At 35.1% G+C, this 13558-nt stretch overlaps 3 gene segments (V, D, J or C); 1 reads left to right on the top strand and 2 right to left on the bottom strand.

Moving 5' to 3' along the window:
* Nucleotides 1-237: 237 nt before the first annotated feature.
* On the top strand, nt 238-1748 carry LOC127180555 (Ig lambda chain C region-like). The segment is given in 3 exon segments: nt 238-243; nt 332-383; nt 1240-1748. Coding segments are annotated over 3 exon segments (375 nt in total).
* Nucleotides 1749-2065: 317 nt separating this feature from the next.
* Nucleotides 2066-2669, bottom strand: LOC127181133 (Ig kappa chain V region 3368-like). The segment is given in 2 exon segments: nt 2066-2400; nt 2488-2669. Coding segments are annotated over 2 exon segments (378 nt in total).
* A 446-nt stretch (nt 2670-3115) lies between these two features.
* Nucleotides 3116-4317, bottom strand: LOC127180979 (immunoglobulin kappa variable 1-8-like). The segment is given in 2 exon segments: nt 3116-4043; nt 4146-4317. Coding segments are annotated over 2 exon segments (384 nt in total).
* Between the last annotated feature and the right edge of the window lie 9241 nt (nt 4318-13558).

Genomic DNA, 13558 nt, shown 5'->3' with positions numbered 1-13558 from the left:
CTGTGAGACTGAGAATATTTTTGACTGTAGTTGAATAGAAACATGACTGTTAATTCCTTAATTTTATGTCAAATTCCTGGATGTTCCTGCAGGTTTTTAACAGACATGAGGATCATCACACACGTGTCTCTGTCAATCACTGAATCAACTGAGTTTGTTTGTGAGTCTCATCACACATGATATTCATTTTTACAGTGCTTTAGTAATAATGCAGACTGCATAAAGCAGATGAAGTAAATGAAGGTAATTTGTGCTGTGAGTGGATGTGTTTGTTGGAGACTCAGTTCATTAGTGAAGTGTTCAGGAGGTTTTTGTTCAGCTGCTCTATTAGTTTGTATCACTGTGGGTCACTTTCGGCAGCGGCACCAAACTGGATGTTGGCAGTAAGTAAATCATCATTTAATATTATTAATACAACAACTGACTGATAAACACTTTCTTGCTCTATAGAAAAGATGCACTTTTCTGCTTATGTATATATTTTAATTTTATTTTTAGTTCACATTGAATGTTTGGCAGTCAACATTAAAGATGGTTTTCATTGTCATGGCATCTTAGTTTTTTATCCAGTGAATTATAATCATTTGTGTTATTTCTTAATAACTTGATTTTATGAGTTTTTAGAGCTTCAGCTCTTTTTTTCTTCAATGATAATTAAATTCTAAATGTTATAAACATGTGCTGAAATCAAATGTACATTAGTTTTTCATTTTGGCACCACTTTGATTTTATTTGAAAATATAAGATGATAATTAAACTTACATTTTCAGATTAGTGTGTTGATTTTTAAGTAAAGCCTGCAGATATTTTCAAACTGGAAATTATGGTTGCTTAATCGTATTTTTGTTAATATTTGAAAGGTTAATAATTTATAGTAGACATGCTAAACAAAAGTTATATTTTTGATATTTTAAAACAAACGTTTGCACCTAATTTTGTCATGCTGCCACCAAAAATTGTTATAAACTCCTGTAGTTTATTGTGTTTATTCACATCTGATCTTTGATGCTTTAAATAAACGTGACTAACATTGAAGTTGATAATGTCTCTTCCAATCAATATATTTCACCAAATTTCCATTGCATTGCTGATCACAGGCCTTGTAAAAATTCATTAAGGTGACTTGCGGTTTAATGTATTACACTTTAATCACTGTATTAATTGTTCATGTATTTATAATGAACCTGAAAGGAGAAAAATGCTTTTTTTTCACTGAGTTGACTATTGTGTGTTTGTCAGGTGTCACTCGTCCTAAATTGAGCGTCCTGCCGCCCTCCAGTGCAGAGATCTCCTCAAAGAAGACAGCGACACTGGTGTGTGTGGCCAACAAGGGCTTCCCGTCAGACTGGAGCCTGAGCTGGAAGGTGGACGGGAGCAGCAGGTCTCAGGAGAGCAGCGCTGGGCTCCTGGAGAAGGACGGTCTGTACAGCTGGAGCAGCAGCCTGACTCTCTCTGAGCAGGAGTGGATGGAGAGCGTCTCAGTGAGCTGTGAGGCCACACGGAGCGGCCAGCCTGCGCTCACTGGACACGTGACCAGACATCAGTGTTCAGAGTAGATCTGCTGCTCTTCTCACTCATGTCTCACATGGAGACTAACAGCACATGAGCGACTCCTTCATTCTCCACATCCAGCTTCAGTCGCTCTCATCTGCATCTGCTCTGCTTTGTGTGCTTCATACAAGACTATATGTGTGCTTTATCATTCAGTCATGATTTTATTATAATTCAGTCAATAAATAGAATAAAATAAAATAGTGTCTTTGAGTTCTTTGTGTCATTTTTGTTTTTTTTTTTATGATACATTTATATGTGAACTTCACTCAGTGGACCAAGAAAACACCTGCAGATTCATGATAAAACAAGAACATGCAGCCAAATTTTGAACCTCACAGATATAGTGTTAGATCATTTTAATAAGATAAAGAATGTTTGATTACTATATTTAGCAAGTGGGAAACTTTAATTAATATTCCTAAAATCTTCACTGTTGATTTAGTGATTGCTTGAGCAGCTGCAGAATCAGTTCAGTCACTGTGACTCTGACTGACGGAGGTTTTTGTACGACTCTTTATCACTGTGTGGACACACCACCAGTGTGTTCACTCTGACAGTAATAATATCCAGCATCTTCAGTCTGGACTCCACTGATGGTCAGAGTGAAATCACTGTTAGATCCACTGCCACTGAATCTAGATGGAGTTCCTGACTGGAGCTTTTTGACAAAATGAATCAGGAGTTTAGGAGATTCTCCAGATTTTTGGAAATACCAAGCTAAAGCTTCATCCCCCAAACTATATCTGCGCACATCTCTGCTGGTTCTACAGTTGATTTTGACTGTTTCTCCTGGTTGAGCTGCTGTCATTGAGGGACTCTGAGTGACGGTGATCTGTCCTCTACACTCTGAAACACACAACAAGAAGAAAATCAACTCAAAACTTTAACAATACTCAAAGAAATGAATTCATATCAAACTTGTGCTCCACAAACCTTGAACAAACACTGTGAGAGTCCAGATGAAGATGATGATGAAGGTCATGTTGATGAAGATTGTTGTGTGTGTCAGTGATGAAGTGTTAAACTCACAGCACTATAAACACTCTCAGAGCACTGAAGCATCTGATCAATATGCAAACACACTCCAGATCATTTACCTGAAGACAGCAGATGCACCATTTTCCCAGCTAGAAATGTATAACGTTCTGGGAATGTTTTCAGTGGCAAGTTATATTTTAGTTCCCAGAATGTCTGGGAATGTCAGAAAATCTGACTTTTGTTTCTTTGCTTATTTTTAACTGCTGTTATTGTGTTTGTTATGGCAAAAGCAACAAGAGAAAATGCGATCAGATTATATTAGATACTTGCTAATGCTAACAATATCATCATGTAGTGATCTGATCAACTGATCTCACCTAGAGTCTTTAAAAAGAATTAATTTTATATTGACTGCAGGAATGCACTGCAAAATTTGACATCTGAGCATCATTAGAGTCTGCATCCAATGTCCAATTTAAAGGTTCCTGATTAAATCTTTATTAGAATGTTATTAATATATAATATTCTTGGAATATTTTTAGAACAAAAACATTTCTAACTGGGTTGCCATTTTGTTTGTGCAACGGCTCCACTAGTAAAGCACTAGATGTTTGTGATTTGTGGCATTATTTTGAACTCAGCTAAAATGCTGTTTTAATGACCAATTTCATTAAGACTTGGTGAAATTATTTTGATGGACTGTAATAGTTGAGAACAGCTGCATTTAGCAGTAAATGTAAACTGAAGCTCTTGGGGTTTGAACATGGTCACTGGAGACGGAGCTGCTCTATTCTGAGACGATCAGAATCATTAAAGCTGCCAATGCAAATCTGATTTTCACCTCAAACTCACAGTTTCACTGTTTGATTGGTTCAACGCTCTGAACTGGAACAGTTTCACTTCTGCTCATGAATAAATGAGTTATAAAGAAATAAATTCATTATCAGCTTGAGATGAAGGGGGTGCTTGAGAATCTGCTTGTTGGTGATTCATGATTTTACAGTGTAGTCTAATGTATAAAAACAAAATAACATGGAGCTTTTATTTGATTGAGCACATGTGTAGTTCCTGTGTTTGGTCTCTGTGTGTCAGTAGTGAGTGATAGTGTTTGAGCAGCTGCAGAATCAGTTCAGTCACTGTGACTCTGACTGACGGAGGTATTTGTACGACTCTTTATCAGTGTGTGAACACATAGCCACTGATGTAGTGGTAACTCTGACAGTAATAATGTCCAGCATCTTCAGTCTGGACTCCACTGATGGTCAGAGTGAAATCACTGTTAGATCCACTGCCACTGAATCTAGATGGAGTTCCTGACTGGAGGCTGCTTGTACCATAAATGAGGAGTTTAGGAGCTTCTCCAGGTTTCTGCAAATACCAGCTTAGACAGTGTTTCCCACTGCAACAGCATTCCACATTACGGCTAAATTTACAGGTTACAGTGACCGATTGTCCAGTTTGAGCAACCAGCTCTGATGGAGTTTGAGTCACTGTCACCTGCCCAACAGATTCTGTCAAAAAGATTAGAAATCACAAACACATTTACAAACATATATCTTCACAACACACATAAAATCAAGTAAATAACATACGTAATCATCACAGACACAAACCTTGACATAAAACTGCCAATGTCCAAAACAATATGGTGATAAAAGTCATTTTTGTTGGTTGTAGATTCAGTTACAGTGAAAAACAGCTGTTACTCATGTTTTATGTTTGACAGAGTTATAAACACTTGCAAAGCACTGAAGCATGTGTTGATCATGTAAAACAGACTCTCTATGCAAATGCTGCAGTAGTGAACAGTTTTAAGGTGGTTTAATGATCTGTTTCATTAAACAGGACAATAAACTGAGGTCACAGGAAACCTCACTGACAGATGTTTTGATAGTTTTTTTTTTTTTTTTTTTAATGAAACTCCCAATATCTGAATCAAGCAATCATCAAAATCCTATGAAAAGCACAGACTGATTCAATAATGCATGACAATATGTGACCCTGGACCACAAAACCAGTTTTATGTAACATATTTGTAGCAATAGCCAAAAAAACATTGCAATGGTCAAAATTATCCAAATATCATTAGGATATTAAGTAAAGATGTTTCATGAAGATATTTTGTAAATTCCCTACTGTAAATATATCAAAACTTAATTATTGGTTAGTAATATGCATTTCTAAGAACTTCATTTGGACAACTTTGAAGGTGATTTTCTCAATATTTTGATTTTTTTGCACCCTCAGATTCCAGATTTTCAAATAGTTGTATCTTAGCCAAATATCGTCCTATCCTAACAAACCATACATCAATGGAAAGCTTAATTATTTAGCTTCAGATGATGTACAAATCTCAATTAAAAAAAAAAAAATGGACCCTTATAACTGGTTTTGTGCTCCAGGGTCACATACATTCAAAATATGAGTGTGTGAACTGAAGAGAGAAACAAGGCTTTTCAAACCTTTTTTTCAAATGTTGTAAGTGCAAGAAATACATGCATAAAAAATGCTTTACAAACCAACTGCAAGTGTTTTATTAGAAGTAGTGATAGGGGAAACCAACTTTTTCGAAGCTTTAAACCAATGGACCTTTATCTCACTTCCTATATCCGGTAAGCGAAGCAGTGTATCCCCACTTCCGGTCCCATCGCAACGCAATGAAAACTAATGGGAGAATCCTCTCTTTCGCTGGTGTTACTGCAGTGTACCTGGCTGCTTTTATCCTAAACAATGACACACTGTCTCAGTTTTCACGATTTCCTGACACAACACGGATGAGATGCGTGGGATGAATTAAGGTTATTATTCATTATTAAATATTACGCAGGAGCATGTTCGCATGGAGTATGCATTTCAAACTGAGGATGTTTAGGCCTACATCTCATATCACCTGCTGAAATGTTCCTATTAACACCCTGGGGTCGGCTAACCCGCAGGCGGGAGCACTTGCATATTTTCCAGATGTGAGCAAAAAGAACTTGAATTGCTCCCTCAATTTTAATTGGACATATAAAAGTAATACATCACCTGAATCTGTAGAAAGTTTACTTTTATTTGTGTACGCTCAACATATCAACAAATGTTTGTGGTTTTTGTAAATAAAGAAAATATACAGGGTGTCATTTCAGTCTTCTCAGTCTCCGTGCTTAATAATGTGTCTTTGACCTTCATAATGCATGTTTATATTATACTGTGTTGTAAATAAAATACAGATAATCTAAAACCCCAATCTCTGAATCTTCTCACATTGTTTCTTACCTGACAGTCACAGTCTCATTGATGGGCCATTAGGGGAGGGCCTTTTGTCTCTCAGGTGTGAATCACTAAATATTCAATGGCCATTGTCACTCCCTCGCATATTCCCTTTCGATCACAAAACACGTCTTAAAAAATTTAAATAAGTATATTGTTTTTTGTAAATGACTGAATGAGATGATTTACACATCATTTTGTAGAAAAAACTCTAGCCTACCACATCCAGTTCTCAAAAGTCTTGTGCACAAATGTTCTGCATGTGTTTCTTGGTCTTATTTCAGTGACAAAAAAAAATAGATTTTCACTAACCACGCATAAACATTGTTTTCTCAAAAACACAAACATGTACATTCATGTTGCTTACATATTATTGTAGCCCAGTTTGTGCTGATTACGGTGTAACCAGACTTTAGCCATTATTGTGTTTTTAAGATACTGAAAAAAGCACAAAAGTCAGGGCATGTCAAAACTTCTCCAGGGCCCCAAAACACCCTCAGACCCCAGAGGGTTAATATATTTCTCTTTCAAATGTGCATTCTGAACAATAAATAAATTTAACCTGCTGCAGTCAATTTCGTCTTCTCCTTAACAATGTTTTTCTCATCATATTTTATACCCGTTTACATTAAAATACATTTTAAATAAACACCCTTACAAAATTAACCATGGATTTACTATAGTTAATGTAGTAACCATGTTATATTTTATTTATTTAATTTTTTTCCATTTGTATTGCCATAGTTTTACTACACATACCATTAATTTTTGTAAGGGCGGTATTAAAATAGATGAATGAATGCACGGGCATTGCCTTAAAGAAATAACAATGTTGAACATTTTAGCTAATTAATCTTAGACAGTATAACCCGTTGACAGCGTGATTTGAGTATTACTTAAGAATTTTAACATAACAAACATTTGAATTACATACAGTGAAATGACTGTGAATGAAAAATGACAGAATAAAGACTAAAATTTAATACAAATGAATAAACATGTTGATTCTGATCTTATTCATCAGGTCTCACACACACTGAAGCATTGACGCAGTTTGGTGAAATCACGCATGTTTATGAGCCATGGGTTTCTCAGATCAGTACATTGGATTAAAACTACATGTGCACGTAATCATCAGAATATTTCTTCGCCTGTCTCTGAAAATGTCCAGAGTTTGAAATCATCCTGCAGATGCTCATTTTAACAGGCCTTTATTCAACTAGTGATTACAGCATATTGAAAAATATACATAACCGGAAGAATCGATACACTGCTACGACAAGCGCTTCCGGTGTTTAATTCCGGTGCGAAAAAAGGTCCATTGCTTCGCAAAGTGATTAACATCACACGCTAGTGACACCTGTTGGTCAAAAGTGTGTAAATGCAACACAAACTTAGGCTAAAATATGCATAAAACAGCTTTTTATTGAAAGTATAATACATTAAATGCAATAAAAACAATAGCAATACCATTAAATATGAAGTGTCTGTATAGCATAGTTTTTGTATAGCTTTTTTTAAAAATACATTTTATATTAATTTGCAAGGATTGCTTTCTTTGTTTTATGGACAGCTTCTACATAAAGGCTAAGTTCAGTTTAGTTTAGCCTTTTAATTTAAATTTTACCTTTTTTTAATTAAGCCATGCTCATAACTATGGGAGGAAAATGCTTACCATGAAACTTTATGCATTTCTTTCATATTCTGGGGCACCTCTGCTTGCAAACTTAGTACACTGATGATGCAAACTATATGCAAGCAAGCAGCCCTGGATATGAATGCAAAGTGCATGCATGTTAAAGTGCATATTCCAGGTTAGCGACCCCAGTGAGTTGATGTATAGAAAAATAATGTAGGAGCTAGATTTTCTTGAAACTACACTTTAAAACACGATATTAAGGCTTCTTGAGTCATTTTTGTGAGAGAATTTTAGTTTTAAATCGCCAAACCCGGAAGTGACGTAACGAGAGGGAGTGCGGTCAATGTAAACAATAGAAAAACAATGGATCGCAATGATTGTTCGGACACGGAGGAAATTTTAAATGTTTATTTACACTCGTATGACGGACCACACATACAATTATGAGTCTGCTATGAGGCCAAGAGAGCAGGGACAGCCCAGGATTAGACAGAACAACGGTCAGATGAGACGAATTGAGTTGTGGTGTGAGGAGAACAGAGAAGAGACCAGTGTTAGCTTAAATATAACGTTACACACGTTAACAAACGATATATAATCAGGCTAAAGCAAAGCTAATATTGCTCATCTACAAGTATTCATACTACTTACCCGTAACAGAAACTAATAATCGTTAATCAAGCGCGTGAAACTCGTTAATATCCGACACTAACGTGACGTGATATGGCGGTTTCTCATCAAAGAGAGAGAGGGAGATAAACACGTTTGTGTTTCATTACATTCTTGTGTGAGAAATCCTCACCTTCATGTGTTGTGTCAGTCATGAGTAGACAGTTTACAGAGGAAGAGTGACTTTATAAAGGTTTTGAATGGCCCCATTTTGGTGACAATTAATAAACAATAATCACAATCACAAACTGTCTTACTGTATAAAAACTTGTTTATGAAATTTACATCACATATATATCAAGCAGATCTGCACTTATGGTTAATTCAATTCAGCTTTATTTATACAGCACTAAATCAAACTCAAAACACAACATTGCAACTGTTTATATACATATATATATATATATATATATATATATATATACACACACACACACACATATATATAACAAATGTAGATGTACCAAACATTTACTACTGAATCAAAAATATACCATCTGACCCATTTAAAAACATTTAACAATCTTTCAGTGTGGGTATCACACTAATGTGTTGTTAAATTGTGTATGCTGTGCTAGATACACGCCAACAGCTTCATGTTGTTGATCCTCTGGAGGGATCTGGAACGGGGATCAGTGTAGTGGAAAACAAGAAAGTGTTGCGTTCTCATAGAGCCTTTCGTGACCTGCAGTATTCCACTATCATTCATTGCTGACCAAGCTTTTTCACTTGGCCTCCATCACATCTGCATCTCCATTAGGAGTGGAAGCTGAAGTCCAGAGGTGGTTAATAACAGCTGACCTCTACTGCTTCAGATCTTTACACACCCTCATGTCTTGCAATGTCTCCCAAAGCCTTATAAACACACCACATGAGAATAAATTACCAATTAGTTGTGCAAACAATGTCACTAAGCTGTAACTAGACCTGATGGTTACAATATTAACAAACTGAGGTTAACTTACCAGATTTGCCTTCTCAAATGTTTTACGTTTTTACACGGTTTTATTGTATTGCTAATGCTTACAAGCTAAGACGGTGTGTGAACCGAAGGAACCGCACCAGCTCTGAGCTGCTTTGGCATCCCATGTTGAACTCCAACATACAGCCGGGACAATAATCATCCGGTGTAAATTGAACGCTACACACCACCGCGTTTTTCAAAGCAAATGCATTAGTAAAGGCCTGTCTCTTCAGCTGCACAATCGCACGCAGGCACGGACAATAGCGCCGTCCTTTTTCTTGTTAGCAAACCTGTGGACTGGATGTCCTGACAGGTTGGAGTTTGTGCAACCTCCAAAAACACAATAATTTACCATGACGATAATCAATTGAAATAAAGAAATAACTACAGAAAACACACTGACTCAAGACCGCTCCTACTGAAAGCCAATAGACCGCAGCAAACGACTCCCTCTCGTGACGTCATATGACGCGATGTTAAAAAAAAAAGCGCTTTTTGAGAACAGTCAAGGAAATCGTCATTTTTTCTTCTAAATTTGTGCCCTTGCGTCTTGTAAAACATTTTCATATCCTGCATTAACGATTCATATGGTATTTTTATATAAGGATATATGTTTATTTGAAAAACATTTTTAACCTGCAATATGCACTTTAAGTGTTTTCCTTTGATAGAAAACCATTATGAAGAAAACATTTATCGTGGCTTAATAGTTGAAGACAGTGATACTGTATAAAAAGGCAAAATTCTGTAAATATAATGGGTCTGGCTAATTTTAATGTATTGTCTTAATTATAAAAGTTGTTTATTGCACTTTTCTCATTTTTCTCACAATATCCATACCGTGGCTAATGAAGCCTCGCACATTCACAGAAAAAAAGCTTACTTTTGCAATAAGGTACATAAGTTGTTGCCACAGTAGCAGATTTCTACCGATCCATCTCGTTGTAGCCAAAAGTATCTGCTTGCGCTTGGAGCCGCTGAGTCATATGATAGCATGACAACAAAACAGCAGGAAAGGAGCAGCAATTTTTGCATATGAGACATAAAAGAACTGCAGATACATACACAGACATGTCTACTCTTTGTTGAATGTATTAAGTAACGTATTAAGTGTAGAGGAGCGAAATTTAACCTAAAGTATTAATCTCATACCAATACCAATGTTGGTATCGATCCGCCGGTATTGAAGCATTATGGAAGCAATTGTTTAATAAGACTTATTTTACTGCAGTTTAGTAATAGCTGAACATCAGTCAATAAACCAAAGAGAGGCCGATGCTCATTCATCATGAATTATAAACAGAAAATACAAGTTAATCTGCTACTTTTAAGTTTGATTCAGCAATGCACAAATGTTTGCTGTAAAAACAATATTATTGTTTAAAAGCAAATTACTTTGAATTAGTAAAAGGGTCAAGAAACATTTTTTTCCCCAATTGATTTCATCCAAGGCTGTGGCTGGACTGTAATTCTGTTTCTTTTCTTCAAATGATGTTGATTGTTAACAGCAGGTGTTCATCACTAATGCACAATCATCATTTAATTAGTCACTTAATTATCTCATTAACTTTAACTCTTTGCAGACTTGGGATTGGACTTGTTACTTGCTTGTGACTTGAAAGTCCCATCTCTGTGAAATAAAATAAAAGTTGTTTAATCATTCTCTGCTAAGATTCTGAGAGATTTAATGTCTTCTTTTACGTCAGTTGTTTTCCAAGACTGTGGCTGGAAGTCAGTTGTTGTTTTTCTCTTTTTACTGTTCTTGTTGATTCTCTTTCAGTAATTCTGCTGATTAACAGCAGGTGTTTTTCACTAATCATTCAATGTATCCTTTAATTATTGCATTTACTTTGGTCTTGACTTCATCTCTGGTTTCCATGCAAAAATTTCTGAACAAAGCCCCAGGTCTTATGATGTTGAATGCAAATAATATGCACTACAATGAGCTTTATGTTACCTCATGCGATAAGATGTGATAAAAGTTCCTGTTTGTATTTCTGGAGAAAGGTTATACTGAATACTGGAAAACAAAGCAAACAATAAAGTATGATCCCCGTAAAACATTAGTACAGAATTCATTTTTCGATGCTACAACGTCATTTAAAACTGGGCATTTGAGACACATTTAGACACCAATATTCAACAACGATCAAAAACAGATAAACTCTGAACATCAGAAAACAAGCTACTAAAAGTCACAAAGGAAACAATAGCAAAAGTAAAAGCAAATGTTTAGAATTCAAGAAAATATTAGGATAATTCAGCTGTGAGTTTTGTCCCATGCTGGGACCGAGCAGACATTGCAGCATGAACTTTTTTAATGGTCACCATTGTTGAGATTCATATGCTTATTGTTTATGTTGGTGTAGGTTTTTTTTTTTTTTTTTAATTAAGTGATTATTGTGTATTAGTGATGAACACCTGCTGTTTTTGAGAATTACAGAGGATCAGATGTTGACGTTTTATTTGTTAAAATGATGCCACCGTCATGGAGATCAGTGTTTGCTGTGTTGCTCTAATAATTATAGAGAATGGATTTTAAAAACTATGCAATACATACTAAAAAAAAAGAAAGAAAGAAAAGCCTAAAAGCCTGAGCCAACACTTTTTTTTTTCTCTCCTCCTCTAATATTAAAGCATTACAGTGACATTTGTTTCATAGGATTTTTTTTTAGTCATAATAACTGAATGTCAGTCAATAAACCAAACAGAGAAGCCACTTTATGATGTTCATTCATCATGTGTTATAAGTAGAAACATAAATTAATCTGCTTCTTTTAGGTTTGATTCAACAATGCTGTGAAACAACATTCCAATTGTTTAAAAGCAAATTAGTTTAAATTAGCAAAAGGAGAAAGACCTTTTGCTTTTTACTGTTCTTGCTGATTCTCTTTTAGTAATTCTACTGATTAACAGCAGGTGTTTTTCACTAATCATTCAATGTATTATTGCATTAACTTTGGTCTTGACGACTACTCTGGTTTCCATGCAAAAATTTCTGAACAAAGCCTCAGGTCTTATGATGTTGAATGCAAATAATATGCACTACAATGAGCTTTATGTTACCTCATGCGATAAGATGTGATAAAAGTTCCTGTTTGTATTTCTGGAGAAAGGTTATACTGAATACTGAAAAAACAAAGCAAACAATAAAGTATGATAAAAGTGTCCCCGTAAAACATTAGTACAGAATTCTTTTCTCGATGATACAATGTCATTTAAAACTGGGCATTTGAGACACATTTAGACACCAATATTCAACAACGATCAAAAACAGATCAACTCTGAACATCAGAAAACAAGCTACTAAAAGTCACAAAGGAAACAATAGCAAAAGTAAAAGCAAATGTTTAGAATTCAAGAAAATATTATGATAATTCAGCTGCATCTTTTATTCATGCCACAATGCATGCTTCTTTCAAATTAAGTGATGATTGTACATTAGTGATGAATGCCTGCTGTTTTTGAGAATTACAGAGGATCAGATGTTGATGTTTTGTTTGTTAAAATGGTGCCACCATCATGGAGATCAGTGTTTGCTTTAGTTGGGCTCTGGACCCTTGACTTCATGCATTAGATCTCTTTTTGTAGTGATGCATGTGGTGTAGTACAGTGAGGTGATAATTGCCGTTTTTATATGATGAGACTGTCATCATGAGCTGGATGATTTAAAATCAAAAATTTTTTTTTTTCTTTTTTACTTTCTAGTACTTTTAGGTTTTGCATAATCAACCCGGTGAAACTACAGCATGCAAAAGTTGTGTTTCTCTAATAATTATAGAGAATGGATTTTAAAACTATGCAATACATACTAAAAAAAAAAAAAAAAAAAAGAAAAGCCTAAAATACTGAGCCAACACATTTCTCCTCTAATATTTAAGCATTACAGTGACATTTGTTTCATAGGACTTTTTTTTAGCCATAATAACTGAATGTCAGTCAATAAACCAAAGAGAGAAGCCACTTTATGATGTTCATTCATCATGTGCAGAAACATAAATTAATCAGCTTCTTTTAGGTTTGATTCAACAATGTGCAAATGTTTGCTGTGAAACAATATTTCAATTGTTTAAAAGCAAATTAGTTTAAATTAGCAAAAGGAGAAAGACCTTTTGCTTTTTACTGTTCTTGTTGATTCTCTTTCAGTAATTCTGTTGAATAACAGCAGGTGTTTATCACTGATCACTCAATTAATCATTTAATTATTGCATTAACTTCAGTCTTGACTACATCTCTGACTTGTAAGCAAAATTTTCTAAACAAAGCTACAGGTCTCATGATGTTGAATGCAAATAATATGCACTACAATGAGCGATAATGCGATAAGATATGATGAAAGTTTCTGCTTGTATTTCTGGAGAAAGGTTAAACTGAATACTGGAAAACAGAACAAAAAAAATTGCAAACACTCAAGTATAATAAAAGTGTCCCTGCAAAATATGAGCACAGAATTTATCTCTACAGATAAATGCTACAACATCATTTAAAACTGGGTATTGAGA

Source organism: Labeo rohita, chromosome 18 (assembly GCF_022985175.1).
Source record: "Labeo rohita strain BAU-BD-2019 chromosome 18, IGBB_LRoh.1.0, whole genome shotgun sequence".
Lineage (NCBI taxonomy): Eukaryota > Metazoa > Chordata > Actinopteri > Cypriniformes > Cyprinidae > Labeo > Labeo rohita.
Note: the sequence above shows the minus strand (reverse complement) of the source record. Positions and strands in the feature narration are given on the sequence as shown.